The 22,873-nt window shown below is 46.8% G+C and overlaps 1 protein-coding gene and 1 long non-coding RNA gene across 3 annotated transcripts in view; one reads left to right on the forward strand and one right to left on the reverse strand.

The window, feature by feature from the left end:
* LOC109451576 (uncharacterized) overlaps window positions 1-22,873 on the forward strand; it is a 420,408-nt gene that overhangs the window by 298,241 nt on the left and 99,294 nt on the right. The gene's annotated exons all lie outside the window — the stretch shown is intronic.
* Window positions 1,066-10,590, reverse strand: LOC141568673 (uncharacterized). Its single transcript, XM_074319187.1, has 3 exons — window positions 10,542-10,590; window positions 9,382-9,541; window positions 1,066-8,595 (listed from the first exon to the last, which is right to left on the reverse strand). Exons 2-3 carry the CDS (start codon window positions 9,517-9,519, stop codon window positions 1,633-1,635), a joined length of 7,101 nt encoding a protein of 2,366 aa, XP_074175288.1. The 5' UTR covers window positions 9,520-9,541; window positions 10,542-10,590; the 3' UTR covers window positions 1,066-1,632.

Consider the following 22,873-nt stretch of genomic DNA (forward strand, 5'->3'; position numbering starts at 1 on the left):
ATTCTTTAATAAATACCTTTTAGTCAGTTAATGTGTGGTGATGGATAGATTTGTAAGAATTGGTTACAATTTAGGGTTAATTAACATATACTCAGTTATTTTTATGTTTATCATTAATGGTATAACAATAATTTTAGTTTCTTTCATTAATAATATGACTAGTGTTCTGTTGATCACATGGCATGATTGAAAGTTCATTTAGTCCTTCTTAAAATATCAAACTAGATAGAATATGTTCTGAGTCTAATCAGAATGAGCCCAGGTTTTATTTTTTCATATAACTTCTGCCCCCAATGGGGTCATGTGATCTTGAACACCCACCGATGAATTTCATTTTAGTTTGAATTCTAAAAGTGAAGGTGGAAGAAAAATAGCTTGAGTTTTTTTGGGGGAGGTGAGGATGGTGGAACACCAAATATTAATGTGGGAAATTACCAATTCTTTTTCGTTGGAGTAAACATACGTTGCTTGCATTTTTTTCTTTTAATATGTAAATTGAGGATATATGCTCTCTAACATCCTTACTAGCTCTGACATTCTGGATATTTTCTCTAGTTTTTATAATCGTAGACTTTCTACTGAAGTTAGTATCTTTTGTACGTATTTTTCTACTTTTTGTTGCTTCTCTTCCTAGTCATAATAAATTCATGTATTTCTTTCTTCTAGACAGGAATATATTTTTAATTGTTTTTCTTCGCCTGGAAACTTCCAGACCCCATTAACCTCCATTGGCAGGGCATTTCAATTAGTATATTTGACCGAGAAAGGTCGTTGTGTTTGATAATGATTGCTGTGATTGATAGTCATGATTAACCAAGCATCTGAGGTCCACTCATCAGTATAAAGCATTCCTTCCTGTAAGTGCTTTGGACAGTAATTACATTGAGGGGGAAAAAAATCAGACATGATTGAGTTTGGCCTTCTCTGGACTCCCTATTACTGGTATCTGATGCGTTATTGCCATCTAGGTGTCCAGAGGTAGAAGAAGGAAATGTCCATCTGACCCCATGTCAGGGGCTATGTTCGTGCTTGTGAGGAAGAAAGAGAAGGAAAACTATATCTTGATGAAAGTTTATTGTCAATTTTTATGCAATACAATTTCCTGGATTCTATGTCCAGGAGGTCATGACAATAAATTCAAAAGTAGTACAGAGTTCCAGAAGTGACAAAAAAGATGCAGTCATTCTGAATCTTCTTTGCTTAGAACATGGAACGTGTTACAATGTTATTAAAGAAATTTGGGCTCCTAAACCATGACTCTTAGCTCCTTGGATAGGTTTGTCAATAACCAGTTAAAACAACATCTGGAAAAATCCAAAATGTGAATCTTAGACAATTTTTTAAATGCTTATTTTATCCCAAAGCACCCAAATCACTTCGTCATATACTATTAAATATAGTCCCCAAGGGTATTTGTTTCTTCCATTCACTATTTTCCAACCAAGGAGCTAAATGATTATGGAGTCTTACAAAAATACCTTGCACCAGACAGAAGAAATACAGTACTGTACCCCAGTTAAAATAAACGACTTATACCCCCACTACCAAAAGAAGGGATCATGTTAAATATCTTAATTCCATGTGTGCGTCTCATTTCTTCTTTGCATTAGGCTGTTTTCTACTGTCTTCAAATTACTGTTGAAAGTAGTAACACTTATGTGTTTGGGCATATTCATAGAGTGGGGTGTTACTAGCTAAGCAAAAGGAACCTGAGCCTGTCCTCTCCCTTCCACGGTAACCTCTGGCCTCAGAGTCTCTTGCCCGCTTATCATCCGTATACTGACTGTATCCTCTGATGCTCCCTAACACACTTGACCCTGACTTTGGCTCTTGCCTTCCCCTGCTCCACGTGGTTGTGGTGCTTGATAAAGATCTGTACCCATACCCTTCAATTACTGCTGAATTCCCACGACTGTCTCTCTGACTTTTAGTGATACTGGATCCAGACTGATTATGGGGGTCAGTTGACTGCCCATGACGTGTTTCGGACCCTCCAGGATTTGAGCCTTGCCTTCTTGTTCTTTCAGTTGCTATTGAACCTGTATGGTCAGAAACGGAACCTGACTGTCCCTGTCTAGACACCTCACTGTTTCCAACTCTATCTGTTGACCTTGAAGGACTAGAATGGCGGCTGCTTGTTCTGCTGCCCCCAAAACGTCCATACCCAGAGGGTCCGTAATCATATTCTGCCCTTCCGTAGCTACCATGTCTCCATCTTTGACCTGATCCATGACTTTGTCTGCCACTAGACTGGGAATGAGAGTAACTGTTTCCAGACTGCTCATGACTGCTACTTGTCTGATTCGTTATACTGTCCCTTGATGTCCCATGACTATCACGTGACTGTGTATGGCTGGACCCATGTCCCTTAATTGTACCAGAAGCTGAGTCTCCTGAGGACCTTTCCCTGTGTCTGGATGCACTATGACTAGATCCACTCCTCCCAGTCCTGCCGGACTCTGAGTGTGTGGATTCTCCGTGACCAGACTGAGCATGTCTACTGGTATCTCCTGACTGTCCACGAGTAGTTCCCTGTCTCCCTCTCATGGAGGATCCCGACTCTCCATGTTGAGATCCAGCCTGGCCATGACTTGACCCTGAGTGTGAGGATTGTCCGTGTCCAGACTGGGATTGTCTACTGCTGTCTCCTGACTGTCCACGAGTAGTTCCCTGTCTCCCTCTCATGGAGGATCCCGACTCTCCATGTTGAGATCCAGCCTGGCCACGACTCGACCCTGAGCGTGCCTGGGAGTCTCCTGAGTGCCTTTCAATGTCACTAGACTCACTGTGACTGGACCCACTCCTTCCCGTGCTGCTGGACTCTGAGTGTGAGGATTGTCTGTGTCTAGACTGGGATTGTCTACTGCTGTCTCCTGACTGTCCACGAGTAGTTCCCTGTCTCCCTCTCATGGAGGATCCCGACTCTCCATGTTGAGATCCAGACTGGCCACGACTCGACCATGAGTGTGAGGATTGCCCCTGTCCAGACTGGGATTTTCTACTGCTGTCTCCTGACTGTCCACGAGTAGTTCCCTGTCTCCCTCTCATGGAGGATCCCGACTCTCCATGTTGAGATCCAGACTGGCCATGACTTGACCCTGAGTGTGAGGATTGTCCGTGTCCAGACTGGGATTGTCTACTGCTGTCTCCTGACTGTCCACAAGTAGTTCCCTGTCTCCCTCTCATGGAAGATCCCGACTCTCCATGTTGAGATCCAGCCTGGCCACGACTCGACCCTGAGCGTGCCTGGGAGTCTCCTGAGTGCCTTTCAATGTCACTAGACTCACTGTGACTGGATCCACTCCTTCCCGTGCTGCTGGACTCTGAGTGTGAGGATTGTCTGTGTCTAGACTGGGATTGTCTACTGCTGTCTCCTGACTGTCCACGAGTAGTTCCCTGTCTCCCTCTCATGGAGGATCCTGACTCTCCATGTTGAGATCCAGATTGGCCATGACTTGACCCTGAGTGTGAGGATTGCCCCTGTCCAGACTGGGATTGTCTACTGCTGTCTCCTGACTGTCCACGAGTAGTTCCCTGTCTCCCTCTCATGGAGGATCCCGACTCTCCATGTTGAGATCCAGACTGGCCATGACTTGACCCTGAGTGTGAGGATTGTCCGTGTTCAGACTGGGATTGTCTACTGCTGTCTCCTGACTGTCCATGAGTAGTTCCCTGTCTCCCTCTCATGGAGGATCCCGACTCTCCATGTTGAGATCCAGACTGGCCATGACTTGACCCTGAGTGTGAGGATTGTCCGTGTCCAGACTGGGATTGTCTACTGCTGTCTCCTGACTGTCCACGAGTAGTTCCCTGTCTCCCTCTCATGGAGGATCCTGACTGTCCATGTTGAGATCCAGCCTGGCCACGACTCGACCCTGAGCGTGCCTGGGAGTCTCCTGAGTGCCTTTCAATGTCACTAGACTCACTGTGACTGGATCCACTCCTTCCCGTGCTGCTGGACTGTGAGTGTGAGGATTGTCTGTGTCCAGACTGGGATTGTCTACTGCTGTCTCCTGACTGTCCACGAGTAGTTCCCTGTCTCCCTCTCATGGAAGATCCCGACTCTCCATGTTGAGATCCAGACTGGCCATGACTTGACCCTGAGTGTGAGGATTGTCCGTGTCCAGACTGGGATTGTCTACTGCTGTCTCCTGACTGTCCACGAGTAGTTCCCTGTCTCCCTCTCATGGAAGATCCCAACTCTCCATGTTGAGATCCAGACTGGCCATGACTTGACCCTGAGTGTGAGGATTGTCCGTGTCCAGACTGGGATTGTCTACTGCTGTCTCCTGACTGTCCACGAGTAGTTCCCTGTCTCCCTCTCATGGAGGATCCTGACTGTCCATGTTGAGATCCAGCCTGGCCACGACTCGACCCTGAGCGTGCCTGGGAGTCTCCTGAGTGCCTTTCAATGTCACTAGACTCACTGTGACTGGATCCACTCCTTCCCGTGCTGCTGGACTGTGAGTGTGAGGATTGTCTGTGTCCAGACTGGGATTGTCTACTGCTGTCTCCTGACTGTCCACGAGTAGTTCCCTGTCTCCCTCTCATGGAAGATCCCGACTCTCCATGTTGAGATCCAGACTGGCCATGACTTGACCCTGAGTGTGAGGATTGTCCGTGTCCAGACTGGGATTGTCTACTGCTGTCTCCTGACTGTCCACGAGTAGTTCCCTGTCTCCCTCTCATGGAAGATCCCAACTCTCCATGTTGAGATCCAGACTGGCCATGACTTGACCCTGAGTGTGAGGATTGTCCGTGTCCAGACTGGGATTGTCTACTGCTGTCTCCTGACTGTCCACGAGTAGTTCCCTGTCTCCCTCTCATGGAAGATCCCGACTCTCCATGTTGAGATCCAGACTGGCCATGACTTGACCCTGAGTGTGAGGATTGTCCGTGTCCAGACTGGGATTGTCTACTGCTGTCTCCTGACTGTCCACGAGTAGTTCCCTGTCTCCCTCTCATGGAGGATCCTGACTGTCCATGTTGAGATCCAGCCTGGCCACGACTCGACCCTGAGAGTGCCTGGGAGTCTCCTGAGTGCCTTTCAATGTCACTAGACTCACTGTGACTGGATCCACTCCTTCCCGTGCTGCTGGACTGTGAGTGTGAGGATTGTCTGTGTCCAGACTGGGATTGTCTACTGCTGTCTCCTGACTGTCCACGAGTAGTTCCCTGTCTCCCTCTCATGGAAGATCCCGACTCTCCATGTTGAGATCCAGACTGGCCATGACTTGACCCTGAGTGTGAGGATTGTCCGTGTCCAGACTGGGATTGTCTACTGCTGTCTCCTGACTGTCCACGAGTAGTTCCCTGTCTCCCTTTCATGGAAGATCCCGACTCTCCATGTTGAGATCCAGACTGGCCATGACTTGACCCTGAGTGTGAGGATTGTCCGTGTCCAGACTGGGATTGTCTACTGCTGTCTCCTGACTGTCCACGAGTAGTTCCCTGTCTCCCTCTCATGGAGGATCCTGACTGTCCATGTTGAGATCCAGCCTGGCCACGACTCGACCCTGAGAGTGCCTGGGAGTCTCCTGAGTGCCTTTCAATGTCACTAGACTCACTGTGACTGGATCCACTCCTTCCCGTGCTGCTGGACTGTGAGTGTGAGGATTGTCTGTGTCCAGACTGGGATTGTCTACTGCTGTCTCCTGACTGTCCACGAGTAGTTCCCTGTCTCCCTCTCATGGAAGATCCCGACTCTCCATGTTGAGATCCAGACTGGCCATGACTTGACCCTGAGTGTGAGGATTGTCCGTGTCCAGACTGAGATTGTCTACTGCTGTCTCCTGACTGTCCACGAGTAGTTCCCTGTCTCCCTCTCATGGAAGATCCCGACTCTCCATGTTGAGATCCAGACTGGCCATGACTTGACCCTGAGTGTGAGGATTGTCCGTGTCCAGACTGGGATTGTCTACTGCTGTCTCCTGACTGTCCACGAGTAGTTCCCTGTCTCCCTCTCATGGAAGATCCCGACTCTCCATGTTGAGAACCAGCCTTGCCATGACTCAACCCTGAGCGTGCCTGGGAGTCTCCTGAGTGCCTTTCAATGTCACTAGACTCACTGTGACTGGATCCGCTTTCTCCAGATCTGTGTTGTCTAGAGCTGGAGGATTGGCCTGAACCAGACCCGTGTTGGCCGTAGCCCGAGGACTGACCTGAACCAGACCCGTGTTGGCCGTAGCCCGAGGACTGACCTGAACCAGACCCGTGTTGGCCGTAGCTTGAGGACTGACCTGAACCAGACCCGTGTTGGCCATAGCCCGAGGATTGACCAGCACTAGACCCGTGTTGACCATAGCCTGAGGACTGACCTGAACCAGACCCGTGTTGGCCGTGGCCTGAGGACTGACCCGAGCCAGACCCCTGTTGACCATGGCCTGAGTACTGACCCGAGCCAGACCCCTGTTGACCATGGCCTGAGTACTGACCCGAGCCAGACCCCTGTTGACCATGGCCTGAGGACTGACCCGAGCCAGACACCTGTTGACCATGGCCTGAGGACTGACCCGAGCCAGACCCCTGTTGACCATGGCCTGAGGACTGACCCGAGCCAGACCCCTGTTGAACATGGCCTGAGTACTGACCCGAGCCAGACCCCTGTTGACCATGGCCTGAGGACTGACCCGAGCCAGACCCCTGTTGAACATGGCCTGAGTACTGACCCGAGCCAGACTCCTGTTGACCATGGCCTGAGTACTGACCCGAGTCAGACCCCTGTTGACCATGGCCTGAGGACTGACCCAAGCCAGACCCCTGTTGACCATGGCCTGAGTACTGACCCGAGCCAGACCCCTGTTGACCATGGCCTGAGGACTGACCCGAGCCAGACCCCTGTTGACCATGGCCTGAGGACTGACCCGAGCCAGACCCCTGTTGGCCATGGCCCGAGGACTGACCCGAGCCAGACCCCTGTTGACCATGGCCTGAGTACTGACCTGAGCCAGACCCCTGTTGGCCATAGCCCGAGGACTGACCTGAGCCAGACCCCTGTTGACCATGGCCTGAGTACTGACCCGAGCCAGACCCCTGTTGGCCATAGCCCGAGGACTGACCTGAGCCAGACCCTTTTTGGCCATAGCCTGAGGACTGACCTGAGCCAGACCCCTGTTGACCATGGCCTGAGTACTGACCCGAGCCAGACCCCTGTTGGCCATAGCCTGAGGACTGACCTGAGCCAGACCCTTTTTGGCCATAGCCTGAGGACTGACCTGAGCCAGACCCCTGTTGACCATGGCCTGAGTACTGACCCGAGCCAGACCCCTGTTGGCCATAGCCCGAGGACTGACCTGAGCCAGGCCCCTGTTGGCCATAGCCTGAGGACTGACCTGAGCCAGACCCCTGTTGGCCATAGCCCGAGGACTGACCTGAGCCAGACCCTTTTTGGCCATAGCCTGAGGACTGACCCGAGGCAGACCCCCGTTGGCCATAGCCCGAGGACTGACCAGCACTAGACCCATGTTGACCACCTTTAGAAAATTCACTTGAACCAGACCTCTTTTGAGGATAGTTCAAAGAGTGTTCACAGGAAGCAGACCCTCGCTGACCATAACTAGGAGACTGACCTCCTCTGGACCCAGAGCTTCCACAACAAGGGGACTGTCCTGATCGTGTTCTCTGTCGGCCTCCACAGTTCTGTGGTTGACAACGTCCCCTAGACACATGTCTTCTCCGACAAGAAGATTGGCTACGGGACCTGGGCCGACAGTGACTATATCCAGAGGATTCACTTCCTGAGACACATCTATAACCTTGTCGTCCTCTGCATGGTGACTGACAAGCTGACTGGGTACAGCGAGATTGGTTTCCTTGTCCTCTAAATCTGCCTGCCTGACAAGAACTAGAGGCACTTTGTGGCCCTCCACACCCACTTGAGTTGCTGGCACCACATGCATAGCCCCGCCTTCCCCTGCTTCCTGAACCTTGGCAGCTCGATGCAAGCTTTTGTTCCCCACACCTTATTGACTGAATAGAGGCATGCACACTGGCCTCCAAACCCAGGGACAGACCACCATGACCTTCCATTTCCTCACTACTAGATCCAGACCCAGATCCAGATTCCTCCCCAGATTCCCTAGAGAGGCTAACATATGACTTGTTTCTTTTTCCCTCCAGCTCTGCAGAGCTGGAATCATGTCTTTCTGTGCCACTACTCCATGAGTGGCCAGAGCTAGACCCACGGCGCATTTTCTCAAATCCCTCTTGGCTCCCTACATGGGATAGCCCACCATGCCTCCCCCGCCTCCTGGAGCTGGACCTACGTCTGTGTTCTGCAGTTCCCCTCCAGCTCTCAGGACCCTGACCGTACTCATCTCCCTCACTCCAACTTGAATAACTGTAACCTGATTTCTCTCCCGGTGTGTCCTCATTGTTCTTTTCTGTTTTGTAATCTTCATCTGGGTGTTGGCGACCATGCCTACGCTTCTGCTGCTTTGACCCTGAAGCTTTGCAGTATTCCTTGCTGAGAACCTTGTTGCAGGCCATCGCCAGCTTGAATATCATCAAAAGAAACTCAGTGAAGTCCAGCCGTCGGTCGTGGTCTTGGTCCAGCATATGCATGATGACATCTACGGTATCTGGATCATCCGGGTTCTGTATGTGAGAGCACCAAAGGCGACCTGGTTAGCCAAGCCCACACACTCAGCTAAAATATTCAGGTAGGGCTGTGGGGATGGGGAGGTTTGACACGAGGTATTGTTCATCCAATCAAGGATTACTTTAGGCTAGGACAGCCTCCTAGGACCCAGCAGGCATGAAGAGGTAATAGAAGAGAATAAAAACGATTGGGTTCCTCAGAAGAATACAACTCAAGGACGTGGTACTCAGGTGTGGCATGCAGGAAGTTATTGAATAAACCAAGTTCTAGACCTGGTGTATTTTAGTGTCACATAGATTTTAAACATGACATGCTAATATATTCTATGTTACGACCCATAATTTTGAAGTTAATATAATTCTGAGTTCTTTCCAGGTACGTGGAATAAACACATATTTTGTTTTCCATTTTTCGCCATCCTGGCTACTTGGTCAACTCCCCTTGTAGATGATTTCCCTCTCTATACTTTTTCTTCCCCCAGTTGCTAGGATAATTTATTAATTCACGCCTTAGCACACATTTCTTTTCTGCTTTTTCAGGATGGGAAGCCTGGGGGCCTGAAAAAGTCTGAGGGTCCACATGGTGGGAAGGTATAGGAGAGTGAGGAGAAATTTTTATTTTTATTCACCTTCCTAAAAATAAACACTACCTCCGTGGATGTTCTGATGTCCCGGGAAAGCACTGCTCCTAGGGTTTGCTCAAACACCATGGGAGCTGTGCCCTTGGCAGCTCCCCCGGGGTCCTTTCACCAAGAGCCTTCAACCCCAGCGCATGGCCCTCACCTTCAGAATGGGGCGGAACTCTCTCTCCAGAAGTTCCTTTAGCTCATCCTTGTTCAGTGTGCTGCACTCGCCATCTTGGCTGGTGTACTTGTAGAAAACATCAATGATGGTGACGACACTCTTCAAGAGGTCGGTCATCTTTCTGCACGTTTAAGTGAACCTGAGGAGAAAACCCAAACCGAACACCCTCATTCATTTCCTTTCCTGTGAAATCATAAGCAGTTCTGATTTGTATAATCATTGTTAGGATTTTTCAAATCTCTTTTCTCTTTAAAACTGAAAACACCTCAAGCAGGAAGGATGGGGTGGGTGGGGATGAGACAAAACCTTTCAACATAGTGAAAAATAACTTTGTTAACATTAAGTCAAAGCATGTTACTGGCCGAATGTCCCCACGTCCTGGATGAATATATTCTTTACCTAATGTCTCTACACTTCATGTACTTTGCTGTCCTGGGTGTTGTCTTGGTGCTTCCAAAGTTTCCAGAACCACCCAGACATACTGCCCCAGTCTCTCTTGCTAGTTTCACTGATTTTCAAGAGTCAAAAGCGACAGGCCTTCAACCATACATACCTATTTCCCCTCAGGCACCAAAAGCGAAACTGGCCCCTTAAGACCTTCAGAAAATAAAAAATGAGCGTGGGGAGCCAATGCTATCTTGGTGTTCCTGAGGCATGAGCTAGTTCTCGTGAGAGTTAGAAGTATGCTAATCTCAGCCCTTGACCAAACACTCTTCTCTTTCGATAACCAGGGAGAAAGGCTCAGAAATGCAGGCAGCAGTTTCACGCGTAGAAGACTTGATCTGGGAGGTCTGGGAACTGACCCTGACAGTGCCAGCGTCCTCCCTGCCTGAGCCGGACGGACGGCGCAGATGCGATGGCATGTAGAGAGACCAAGGAGCGAGTGGGAATGGCCTGCAAGAGGGCAAACTTCTATTTGAATTATTCTTCTCCGCCATGACAAATCTATTCTAAAAAAGTGTCCCAGAATAAACTAAACTAGCCAAACAAATAAGCAAATAGAAGGAAAAGAAAAGAGAAAGAAAGAAACATGTAAAGAACGGCCAAATATTTATTAGCTCTGCCTTAGTCCAAAGTTTCTACTATAGACAAATACCAACCAAGTATCTATCGCTGTAGCTGGATGAATTTCCACTCACCTGGTTCACCAAAGGAACAAGTAGGAAAAATGCTTGATGCAGCCTGCAGGGTGACAATGGATGGAGAAGTGGCCCTTATATTACGTATACCACATGTATGGGTGCTGCCCTCTGTGGGATGGACTGATTCATTTTCAATCAAACTGAGCTCCACCTCTGTGTTTACCTTCCTACTTCTTTGCATTCTCATCTCTGAGGTGATTGCAGAGGCTGGTACCAGCCCACCTTCCAGTATGAGGGCATGTCGCGGTGCAGTTTTTTTCAGAGTCATACACTTGTGAAAAACAGATGCAGTATTTTAGAGGACTTGTGGAATTGATTCTCTTTATTTAGTACCCACAAAAAGTAGCAAACGGTAAGGTACTTGGCAGGTGTGCCATAGATGCGTATTTGATTGAAAATGAACCTCGGCCATTAGGCTAACTTAATTCACATATTTTTGCAATACTATTAACTACCATTTATTGAGAATTTACAACGTGCAAGATGGTGTGATGAATACTTCTCACATTTCGTTCCATTTAGTCTTCACAATGTCTCTGTGAGATATGTCTTGTTCCCCCCGCTCCACTTTATAGACGAAGAAATATGTTCAGAGGGCGTAACAGTGCTTTCCAAGGTCACACAACGAGTAGATGGAGGAACCAGGATTTTAACCTGTTTCTACATTATCATATTGCCCTTGGTCTTAACTACTAGGTTATCTCTGTGCATCGATTACATATTCCTATTACACAAAAATTATGTCGTGTTTTAGGAGTGTCATGTGAACCCACACACAAAAAATATGAAAGCGTAATATAAGTGCTGTCAGCCACGAAGAGAAGAAACATAGTCTCTGGCCCTTGGAAGATTCTTTTCTAGACTATAAAAGTATAAGTTAATGGGCAAGCCACAGAAGTCATGTTTTCAGAAGTGTTCAGGGTACATGTAGGGTGGACTTTCTTCTTGGGCTTTCTGCTACCCATTGGCAGCCTGGCAGCTTTGGGCCTGGACCCTTGGGGAAATATCACCTATATACATAAAGTACATCAAGTATCATGCCTGAGAGAAGCAAAAATAGTCCGCAAGAAACCCAGTGCGTGACCACATATAGGGCTCGGTCAGGTCCTGTGTGGGCCCCCCTTCAGGGGAGCCATCATGTGTGTTCACCCCACCATCTGCACAGTGCCGGGAGCTTGCTAAACACAGTGTGTTTCTATTCATACCACTGAGATGGATCCATTGCTTGTAGTCGGCGAGTGCTAGACCTCAATGGCCATACAAAAAGTTCTGTTGTCCCTTGGATGTTATGGTTATGTTCAGCTGTGTGCATGTTTTGGAATTGTGCTTGCTTTGGCTGAGGCGACTGCTGTGCCAGGAGGCCTTTCCTACCCCCAGCTTCCACACCGAGAGTGGTAAAGCCATGCTTGCATTTTCAGAATTCTAGTTTACAACTTTGAAACTTGTTCCACAGTTTGCCTGCTCTCAGGCCACCATTGTTCTCTCTTCCTCTTCTAACTTGCTTAGCGTGCTGGGAAAACATAAACTTAGGACTCAGAAAGATGAGAGCTCAAATCTCCACTGGCTTCTACTGGCTCCGTTCCTTGGGCAGTTATCTAATCCTCTAAGCCTCAGTTTCCCAACTTTTATAATGAAAATAACAATACCTCCCTCACTGGTGGACATAATTATGTGAGATTCCTTAGTACCCATGTGGCATATAACTGCTTAGTAAACTATATAATTATGGCAAGCTCCTTTAAAAAAATATTTCATAGCACCTAGCAGAGTGATTTACACGTAGGAGGTACTTGATCGTGTTTGATAAAAATAGATTAGGAGCCAACAAGAAGCCTTAAAGGGTAGACATATTACTTCTCTGTCAAAAGAATTGCCCCAGGAAGTAAGTAATGATTCCCTTTTTAAATAACACTTTTCCTGGGATGCAATTTGCACAACATAAAATTCAGCCTTTGAAAGTGTGCAGTTCAGTGGTTTCTAGTATATTCACAGAGCTGTGCACTTAAGTCATGGTTGTTACGATGGCTGCGTCCTTAAGGACGTTTCTTCCCTTCTCGGTCTTTAGTTTTCCTTCTGTAATAACTACCAGGTGTTATAGTGCCTGGGTACAAGTGGGCACATGTCAGATCATTGCTGCTTCAGTTCCGAGGACACTACGGCGCTACCCGAGGCCCAGGCACCGTTTGGAGAGGAAGCAAAGTGATGGTTTGTAAGGATCCAGAGCTCAGGCAGAGACCTTTGCCACCTGAGATCTGGAAAGTTGTTTGGTCCAATGAAGCAGGGCCTGGGGTCCAGAGCTAGGACACGGCGACCTCAGCTACAGCATTGCTGGGGGCTATGGGCCTCTTTCCCATCCTGCTGTCGTCTCATCACCCTCCGCTCATTCTGCATCCACACTTTTCATGTGCTCTCAGGAGCTACCAGACCTAGACTTTACGCCAAGTTATTAGATTATTTCAGGAGGGAAGCTATACCTTAGAATATAAAAACAAAAAAACTTTAATTGTACCTGTGAAAGTCCCAGATTTTGATTTTTCTATTGAGTGTGGGCTGCATTTTGTTTCCCCATCGCATCCTGTTCAAGGGGGGGCTTCTTCAGGATAAGGTCTGTGCCCGTCACAAGAACCAAACATTTTCTCTGTGCTGGAACCCCTCTTTTGGGGTTTCTCAATGAACTCAACTTAGAGCATATACCTGAGAGTTGATCCAAGGACGCCGATACATGTGAAATGTCTCTCTTCTCTACAAGCAGTTTAGGGGGCTGTTCTTGGCTCCCAGTGTGATGGAGTAGGAAGAATGTTGACTTTATAGTAAGACAGTTTGTTTTTCGTATCACAACTGCACCGTAATTACCTATAACACCTGGGGCAAGTTTCTAAACATGAGTCTCTGTTTTCACACCTGTGAAATGAGAATTATGTGAGACTCACATAAGGTAATATTAGGATAACACTGAACATGTGATAAGAATTCAATGTATTTTGTATTATTTCCTTCTTATTCTTACATTTAATCTGATTGGGAGAAGGTTATCAATGGGTTTTGGGGGTGATGTTTCCTGGAGATGATTCTTAACACTGTCCCCTTCTAGTAGCTTCTTTTCCTACATGAAATCAGAGGCCAATTGGGTTGAACTGTTGGAACGCAGCCTTCAAAGGAGCTTAACATTCCTGCTATGGGGAGTCCGTGAGGAAGGTGGAACCACTAGCTGTACCAGCTGAGATCGCTTCGCCCCCAGATTTCTTTGTTGTTTCCTGGCATCATTATTGACATCTCCAGATCCAAGCAACGGAGTCTCACAGAGAGATAGCTGCTGACACACCCAGGCTGACACACCGAGGCTTCAAGGCTTCAGTGACTTGTTCTGTCCAGATGTAGCTGAGAAGTACCATGTGGGACTTCCCAGATGCTTGTGTAATCCACACAGGGCCACCAAAGGCTTGGTCTCAGAAGGTCAGATGGTCCTTGCAGGTCCCATCACAATAGCCTGTGATGACAATATGGAGAAAGGATTGCCCCCCGAAGGCTTTGGAAACTCACTGGCTTGATGAACCTGACCGAAGGGGGAGGCGTTGGGTTAATACTAGAATCCTAGATGATCTAGCACTTGTATTTTGACAATTTGAAAGGTGTGATTATTAATTAAGGCAGCTGATTTTTTTTCTTCTTAAAATGGTCTAGAACCTGTGTAATCCAAGTAATTTCCTTGAAAGGCTATGAATATATGTTCGAAAGGTTGTGGGGGGCGGACCTCTTCTTTCAGAGCATTCCTTGCTTTTGAATATCATTTGTTAGGTGAAAATATTGGCATTTTTAGCACAAATTTGATTTGGGGAACCATTCATACGCATTTGGAACCAAGTTTAGCAAAGAGAACAACTCAGAGGGTAAAAAAGCAAAAGGGAGTCCATGGTTAAGGACTAAAGTAACCAGACTAAGTTTTCCAGTCTAGTGGCTTCGGCAATTCTGAAACAAGCTTTATATCAGCATTTTTTGAGGGTTTTCTGTGATCCCATGATTCTTCTCATTGTGGGATGTGCTTCTGGTGGTGAGACAGTCCAAGGGTGAATGAAATAGTATCCTGAAGCTAGATCAGGAATGAAGCTTGGCCTGGGGTTTGGGTATCAAGGAAACTGATGAAGATTTATGTATATGTCACACACACACACACACACACACAACCCTCTACACACATACGCACTTACAGTTCATGTACATTATTGAAGATCTATAACATCCAAGGCCCTGTGCTAAAAATAAGCACAGTGTCTTTAATGAAATTGCATTGATTTAGGATTATTTATGAGCCTGGAGCTTTCCATCCCTTCCTATCAATGACCTTAGTACTCTCTTGCTTGAACACATACACAAATATACATATGAATACGTGTATAAACTTTACCTAGGGACAGACTTGTCATGCCTTCTGGATGAGGAGAGACTTGACCCAAATGTGTATCTTGAGCTGCCTGGGAGGACGTCTTTGAATAGGACTAGGGACAAATAAATCCAGGATCTCTATGAGGTGTAGCTCTCAGGCTTGGATTTGATTAACTTTAGATTAATTAATCTTATTGATTGTTGCCATTATCTATGATAATTTCATTTGTTGTTTCTTTAAAAGTAATTATGTTTATTTTACTTCTTATAAATAGCATCACCCCACCCACGTGCTAATCCCTTGCCTCTGGCACTAATTATGCTTCAGAGCTTGGATCTCCTGGGACTATTCGGTTTAGATCACCTCTGAGCATTTGGACTCTAAGAGGCAAAATAGTAAAGAGGGATCCGTGGAAAAACACCTCTGCAGCGTCTGACATTTTCTTCAGTGGGAGGTTTTCTTCACTGGGGACTGGTGCCTTGAAATAGAGACACTAAATCACCAGCTTAGCAAGTTAATTGCAAAAGACGGAGTAATTATTTTATGTCACTATGATAGAGTGACTAAGGTCTCAGAGATTGGCCGATTTCTCTAATCCAGTTGCCCCACCCACTGCCCCCAGTTTTGTGCAGGTCAAGGACAGGGGGCGTAGAAAATGTCCTCTGAGGCTCGAGGACCCCTGGCCTAGGGGGACCACTACATAGCTCCATAAGGTGAGCAAAGATGGCATCTACTCATTTCTGAGATGGATATGGTTTGAGAGGCAGGTGTGCTCGTGAGAGTGGGGCTTTGGAGGTTTCTGCTACAAGAGGAGAGGCTCTTAGCCTAGATTTCTGCCAGGGCCCACCTGTTTCCTGTCTAGTCCACATTGAAGAATTCAGGGCACACACAGGGTAGGACTCTTAAAGGAATGCATGTCTTGGATTCTCTCTACAAAGTAAAACAAAACCTACAGCAACCCTGCTTAGCCCAGTGATTAAGTGCGTGAACCTCGGAATCTGATGGATCTGGGTTGGAATTCTGCCTCTGTTACTCACTAGTGTTGTGACTTCATATCTGTACATATGGGAAATGTTCTTCCTAGGGTTGTTATAAAGCTTAAAAGAATTAAGTCGAGTGCCTGGAACAAAACTGCCATTCAATAAAAGATAGCAACTGCTGGGGTTTTTTTTTTTCCACTCAAATAAAAAAGGCTATTATTACTATTATTATTATTTGCACTTGATTGCAATACTATATTTTCTGTGTCTGTTTGTGGATGATAGCATCTTTGTGAATGTCACTCCCACCAGTTTTATTTTGAGAGCTGAAATGTGTCAGACACTGTGCTCGGGATTACTCAGCATTTCTGGGCGTCTCACACTCTGCAGAGTGGCCTGGGATTGGTCTGCTTGGAAGAGGACCTTGGTTCAGCTCAGTTGGCTGGTGGGCCACATTGCTTAAAGGTTATTATCATGCCAATAATCTTGACGCCATGTATGGTGATGGTAACGATGACACAAACTCTGTTTATAATGGGGGTGGAATCCTCAGATCAAACACATTGAGTTTTGCACCAGCAGGTCAAAGCACGGGCCCTAGGTCTGCCGACAGGGTACACAGATTGTCTCACTCCTTTTCTGCCATTCACTCTATGACTGATCTACGGTGGGGAGCGGGCCTACTGTGTACTTGTCCGGCTTTTCCAATCTACAACCTTCCTTCCTCTGGTACGCTCTAGCCGCTGGAAACCTCTTCCGGGTTCTCTATGGTTCTTAGCCACCTCACCCTCACCAGCGAGGGTTACTCTTCCCAGATCTTGAGACCACGGATTCTTTGAGGTTCTATAGATAGAAAAATCTTGCTGTCCGCCCTCTTTCATGAAGAACCCAGAGTCTCAGCAATTTCTCATGGACTCTGGATTTATGGATTTCTCCACATCCTGCCTCCTGCCCTCCCAGCCCATAGAATTCTGACAGACAGGTAGTATTGAGTGGCCCAGATTGGTCTAAGTGCTGTGTGCTGACTGAGGTATATTCTGCAGCTTTAGCACCGTTCTCCAATTTCAGCTGCTGCCTTCTCCTGGCTGCTCCAGGATGCCAGTGGCTGGAGTTTAGTTGAAGCAAAGCCCAACCCAATTTAGGTCTTTATGTCAAGCCAGAGGCAAGCTGAGTCAGGTATATAGCAGCCAAGTTCAGATCCTGCCTGCTGTTGGACTGGTTTCCTTACCTGTTAGTCCAACAATCCAGCAATATGGGGCCGAGGCTGAGCTATCTGTCAAACAGCATTGTGAGTTGTGAGGCAGGGGGCTCTCCTCTACTGGAGAATGGTAGCGAAGGGAGGGCCCTTTGATATTCATTTAAATAGATTCTGTGGTGCTCACCCTCAGAATCCCAGAGGTTGGCTACTCGGACCCACAGCCACACCAAACCCACGCCAGAGGACCACACTTCGACCTTTAGCCAAGTTGAAAAGAGACTCCCATGTGCTTTAAATCTTACACCCAAGAAATAGTCACAGGCACTGATTTGTGCTGAACCACTGGAAAAGGAATCGAAGGAAACGTATCAAATACACATACAGAGCTCACTCTCTAGACACAGCCTCAATAACAGAAGAACTAGCCTCCGAACCTTTCTGTGAACATGTAAAAGATAGACACAGACCAGTGTAAGGCAAAGAACTAGACCATTCTTGACTGCTTTACCTCGGAGGCAAGCTGTCAGCAATTCCTCTGGACTCTACCTTCAGCTTATAACCAGCAACTGCACGGTTCTCACCGTCTCCGTGGCTGCCTGCCTGGTCCCACTGCCATCAGGTCTTGCCATACTCTTAGCCTCCTAACTCACGCGTGTGCGTCTACTCCTCACCTCTGCAGACTGTGTCGACACTGTGGACAGACGGAGTGTTTTAAAGCAGAATTCGGAGCGTGTGGCTCCTCTGCTGAACACCCTGTCTGCTCAGAGTAAGCCCGAGGCCTCGAGGGCCTAAGAGATTGCTGACCTCATCTCGCGCCACTGTCCTCACTTTTTCGCTCTAGCCACACTCGCCTCCTGTTGTTCCACGAACTCGTCAGGTCCACTCCCACCTGTTTCCTCTGTCTGGAGTGCTCTTTGCAGCTACTGCTCTTTCCTCTCCTTTAAGTAAGTCTATGCTTTAATGATTGGCTTCAGGATTTTCACTGCTGGCCAAGATGGAATAAGATGGATGGGATTTACCCTCCCACTTCCATCCCTAACATCTAGTTTTAAAAGGCCTAAAGCCTGGAGAGAGTTTCCAGCTTGCAGCACAAGAGAGGAAACCCAGGCTGGGTCAATGAATCCAAAGGACATGATTTAAGGGTTACATGCATTCAGCACAGAACTGCAAGAAGGAATAGTCATTTATAGTCACAGATGTCAAAACTCCTCCCTCAATCATTGCTAAAAACAAGTAGACAAAGACAATCAGTAAGAATACAGAGCACTATCAACCAACTTGACTGAAGTGACATTTATAGAACACTCAATGGCAGCAGAATACACCCGCTTTTAAAGTGCACATGGAATGTTTATCAAGATAGACTAAATTCTGGGCCATAAAACGAGTCCCAGTAAATTAAAAATGATTCAGAGCCTACAAAATATGGTCTCTGAACACAATGGAATTAAATTAGAAGCTAACAGAAAGATATCTGGAAACTCAAATACTCAGAAACTAAAGCAGACTTTAAAATAACTCATGGGTTAAAGAACAAATCGAAGGGGGAATGAGAAAGTATTTGGAACTGACTATAAATGAAAAAACTATATTAAAATTTGTGAGTTTCAGGTAAAGCAAGTGCTTAGAGGAAACAAATCACATAAACTCTCTTTACTCAGCCACCTCATCTGTAAAATGGGGTGATAGTATGCTTTGTGTATCTCAAAGAGCTATTGTGAGGATAAAATTTAAAAAAATTATAAAAGCTTGTTATTAAACTTTATGATACATGAAAGAATATTATCGTTATTATTACTTTTAAAAATCCCCACTTTAATTTTTTTGTTTACTCATCCCTTCTCATTTCTTACCTAGCATTAATAGTTCCATAACACAACTTAACACTCAGTCTTATGTTGATCTAATTATGTAAAATGTGAAACGTTTTGATCGCCTCACGAGACTGTAAGTTCAGAGAGTGGAAACAGCAGTTCTATATCACACGTTTTAAATTCTTCCTGAGAAAAAAGCTTTGTTCTTTTCCTTAATTCAATCAAGAAATCAACTAGTGCCAAGACTCCAAGGTAATCCCTGTGACTATTTTGTGACAACAAATTTGTACTTTCTAATCCCTTCACCTTCTCCCTCATTCCCCAGCTCCCTTCCCATCTAGGAACCATCAGTTTTTTCTCTGTATCTATGAGTCTGTTTTGTTTGCTCATTTATTCTGGTCTTTAGATTCCACATATAAGTGAGATCATATGGTATTTGTCTTTCTCAGTCTGACTTATTTCACTTAGCGTAATATCCTCTAAGTCCATCCATGGTGTTGCAAATGGTAAGATTTCATTCTTCTTTATGGCCGAGTAATACTCCATTATAGAAATATACCACAGTTTCTTTATCCAGTTGTCATCTACCGATGGGCATTTTGGTTGTTTCCATATCTTGGCTATTGTGAATAACTCTGCAATGAACATAGGGGTGCATATATTTTTTTGAATTAGTGTTTTGGATTTCTTTGCATAGATACTGGGTCATAAGGTAGTTCCATTTTCAGTTTTTTTTAGGAACCTCCATAGAGTTTTCTTTCTAGGCTCTTTTGTTTAGAACAGACTGTGAGTGGGACAGAGGAGAATTGGGGAGACCGGTTATGAAGCTGTTGCAATAATGCAAGCAAGAGATGATTTGTTAAATACTGTAATTATGTTTGACGAAATTTATCCTTATATAAATAAAGAAACAAAGCGGGAAAAATCTTTTGTCAAGTCCTGTGTTGACAGGCTTAGGAAATACGGTCACTTCCCCCCATTGCCTAAGTATCTATCATGGTAGACAAAAGAAGATGCTTATTATCTGGGGGACCTGAATTCTTGTATTAAGAAGGCTGAAAGCTGTCTCGCCTCCTTGAAGTCTGAGCTCATCTCATTTTGCTCTTGGGCCTGCAGGTAGAGATGCCCCCGGGACCTTTTCCAGTGGGATGTCCTTGGTGTGAGAAAGCCAAGCTGTGCGACATAACGCCGACGGCAGCTGCACTGCAGACACCCTCCCGGAGCTCTGGTGTCATATGGTTCCTTATGCCTCTGTGAGCACTTGGCCCTATACACGGAGGCTTCTGGAATCCGCCAGTGCTTGTCCTGGCTCAGCACAGACCAGGCCCCCAACCGGCTCTCGCACCTGCTGGTTGGGAGATAGCTGGCCTCACTACTGGTGTAGTTTTAGTGTCTGGAAAATTATTAAGAACACAAGGGGGGCAGTGGACTGGGTTCTCCTTTCTGCTTCTTGGCTGTGTCACCTGGGAAAGTGCTTGAACCTCCCTGCCTTGGGCTTTCCTCAAACATGACATTGAGACTCATTCATTCAGTTGCCAAATGTGTTTATGAAGCGTGAGCTAGGTGCTGTGCTAGGTGCTGGCAATACAGCGCGGAATGAGTAGGCCTGGTCTCTGCCATCAGAGTATTTGCAGTGCAAGGGACCGTGATCATCACCATCTCCTAGTGGATAAATAAGAAAAAGACAAATAAGAAGGTACGCGTGCAGTGGGTACCTTGGGTCCTCGTCCCCACTGCGGCCTTTTCTGGGAACGGCCCCTTTTCTTCCTGGCCGTCTCCATACTTCTCCGGTCCAGGTCGTCTGCCTGACTCAAGCTATGCTGATGAGCACCTTCCCTTGGAGGTTGGCACTATGTGACTCCATTCTTAGTCTCTGCCTTGAACGGAGGCAGTATTCACTCCGGAGGTGTGAACAGTCATGTCGCTTGGGCAGCAGGAAAACACAATCTCGCAAGAGAGAAGAACAGATTGGGGACCAGAGGCACAAAGAAGACTGGAGATGAGCGGTGACGAGTCCTGATGGCACGCGTGGTCCTCCCTGGCCGCAGACCTCGCCGAGACCACCTGCATCCCAGCCCTCGTGTCCTCATCGGTGCGGCAACTGTGCTGAAATGAGCGCCAGCTGGTCTCGTTTACCCCCCACCCAGTTCCAACACATGGAAGACACTCAAAAAGGGGCAGCTTTGTCATTACTGCTCAGAACCTGCAACTTTCCGTTTTCCTTCCATCCGCCCACACTTTTGTGCAGAATATCACTGCTTCTCCGATTCTGATCTGCCCCCAAATTCCAGACAGCGTCCTGGAGAGCTCCATCTAGATGTCTTATGGAAACACAAACCCAACCCTAACACGTCCAATCAGAAGCTCCCTTTCCCAGGGTACTCACTTAGCTTCCTGTATTTCTTCTGTTTTCGCCAGCGTGAGAATCACTCATCCCGTTGCTCAGAACCCGGGGTGTTATCCTAATTTTCTCCGGCTGCCTCCTGTCCACATCTGGTCACCTAACACGTTGTGTAGGTTTTGCTTTCTAAACGCCTTGTGAGTGTTTCCTCTCGGCTTCGTCCCCAGTTAGGTCCCCATCATTTCTGGCCTCCTGACAATCTCTTTCCTTCCATCCTGCTGTTTCATAGCCCGCCCTCCTCATCTTAGCCCCCGTGAAGTGCATGGAAAGTGTCTCAAATCACGAGTGACCAAACAACCCTCGTTTGCTTTGTTTGGGAAGATTGAACAATCTCACCACTTTTTTGTTGTTGTTGTTATATTTGATTTGAAAAAGGAGGAATTAGATGAATCTGGAGAGCTGTGCCAGGTCCTATTCCAATGTGCTGCTCGTGCTGGGATAGAATGTCTTCCTCCCCAGAGATAGGTGTGGGCAGAGAAGAAACTCCATTGGGAGTGGGAGTGGGGAGAAGTAGACACTGAATCAATGAACAAATACATGATATGACAGGTGGTGATAGAACTGTGGGGAAAAGGAAAGCAGGATAAGAGGGATTGGGAGCTGGGGGGAGGTGTGTTCTACATAAAGTGCTCAGGGAAGGCCTAACGACAAGGTGGCATTTGGGCAAAGACAAGAGGGTGGTAAAGACTGGTCATGCACCCAGGGGAAGAGCTTTCTAGGCAGAAAAGCCAGGGTCAAGGCCTTTTTCATGACCTGTGGTAGGGAGCTTTCGGTACGTTACAGGGACAGTAAGAGACCAGGGTGGCTGGGGTAGAGTGAGCAAGGAAGAGACTAGAAGGTGAGGTTAGAAAGGTGGTGCGGGCAAGGTCTTATATCAGAAACAGTGGTAGGGTAGGAAAGTTTTGAGGTGTAAGCTAGGCCACTTGGCCGGGCACAAGGTAAAAAGCTGTTAGATTTGTGCAAAAGTAATTGCAGTTGAAAAGGTGAAAAATAATTGTCAAAACCGCAATTACTTTTGCACTAACCTAGTACTTCATCATGTGTGTTGTATATTAGGTAGAGGGGAAGGTAGAGGGTATGCCTGGCAAGCTGAGGCTGAAACATTCTTATTTCCCCACATTTGGAATAAAATAGATGGCAAGAAGAGAAATCAGAGTTTAGGGCAGAGCGAATAAAGTCATTATTACCATGTGCTTATCGTGTGCCAGGAAGGTACCTGGCAATTTAAGGAGCAATTTAAATTCAGTATTTATTTAATCCTCACTGTTATTATCATCCCTATTTTACGGGTGAGTTACAGACGAGTTAAGCAGCTTTCTTCAAGTCAAACCAGGATTTCACTTCTTGAGAACCTACACTCTTGATCACAGCGGTAGACAGACTCTCTATTCAAGATAAGAGAAAGACCGAGTCGGCTGCCAGTGAAGGCTCAGAAACCCAGGTTCTGTACAACGCAGGTCAGTAGGCCCCCACTGTGCCCAGAGCGAAGCAGAACTTAATCTGTTAAACTAGACGATTGGCCTTTTCAACTCTCCTACATCCTGGTAACTGCCAG

The sequence above is a fragment of the Rhinolophus sinicus genome, linkage group LG14 (genome assembly GCF_036562045.2).
Source record: "Rhinolophus sinicus isolate RSC01 linkage group LG14, ASM3656204v1, whole genome shotgun sequence".
In the NCBI taxonomy this organism is placed as follows: Eukaryota; Metazoa; Chordata; class Mammalia; order Chiroptera; family Rhinolophidae; genus Rhinolophus; species Rhinolophus sinicus.

Excerpts from the sequence above, each read along its gene's own strand:
- LOC141568673 (XM_074319187.1), bottom strand. The coding sequence starts at position 9,519 with ATGACCGACCTCTTGAAGAGTGTCGTCACCATCATTGATGTTTTCTAC. Across the intron at positions 8,596-9,381 it reads AGTTCCGCCCCATTCTGAAG|AACCCGGATGATCCAGATAC; the intron begins GTGAGGGCCATG and ends TCTCACATACAG.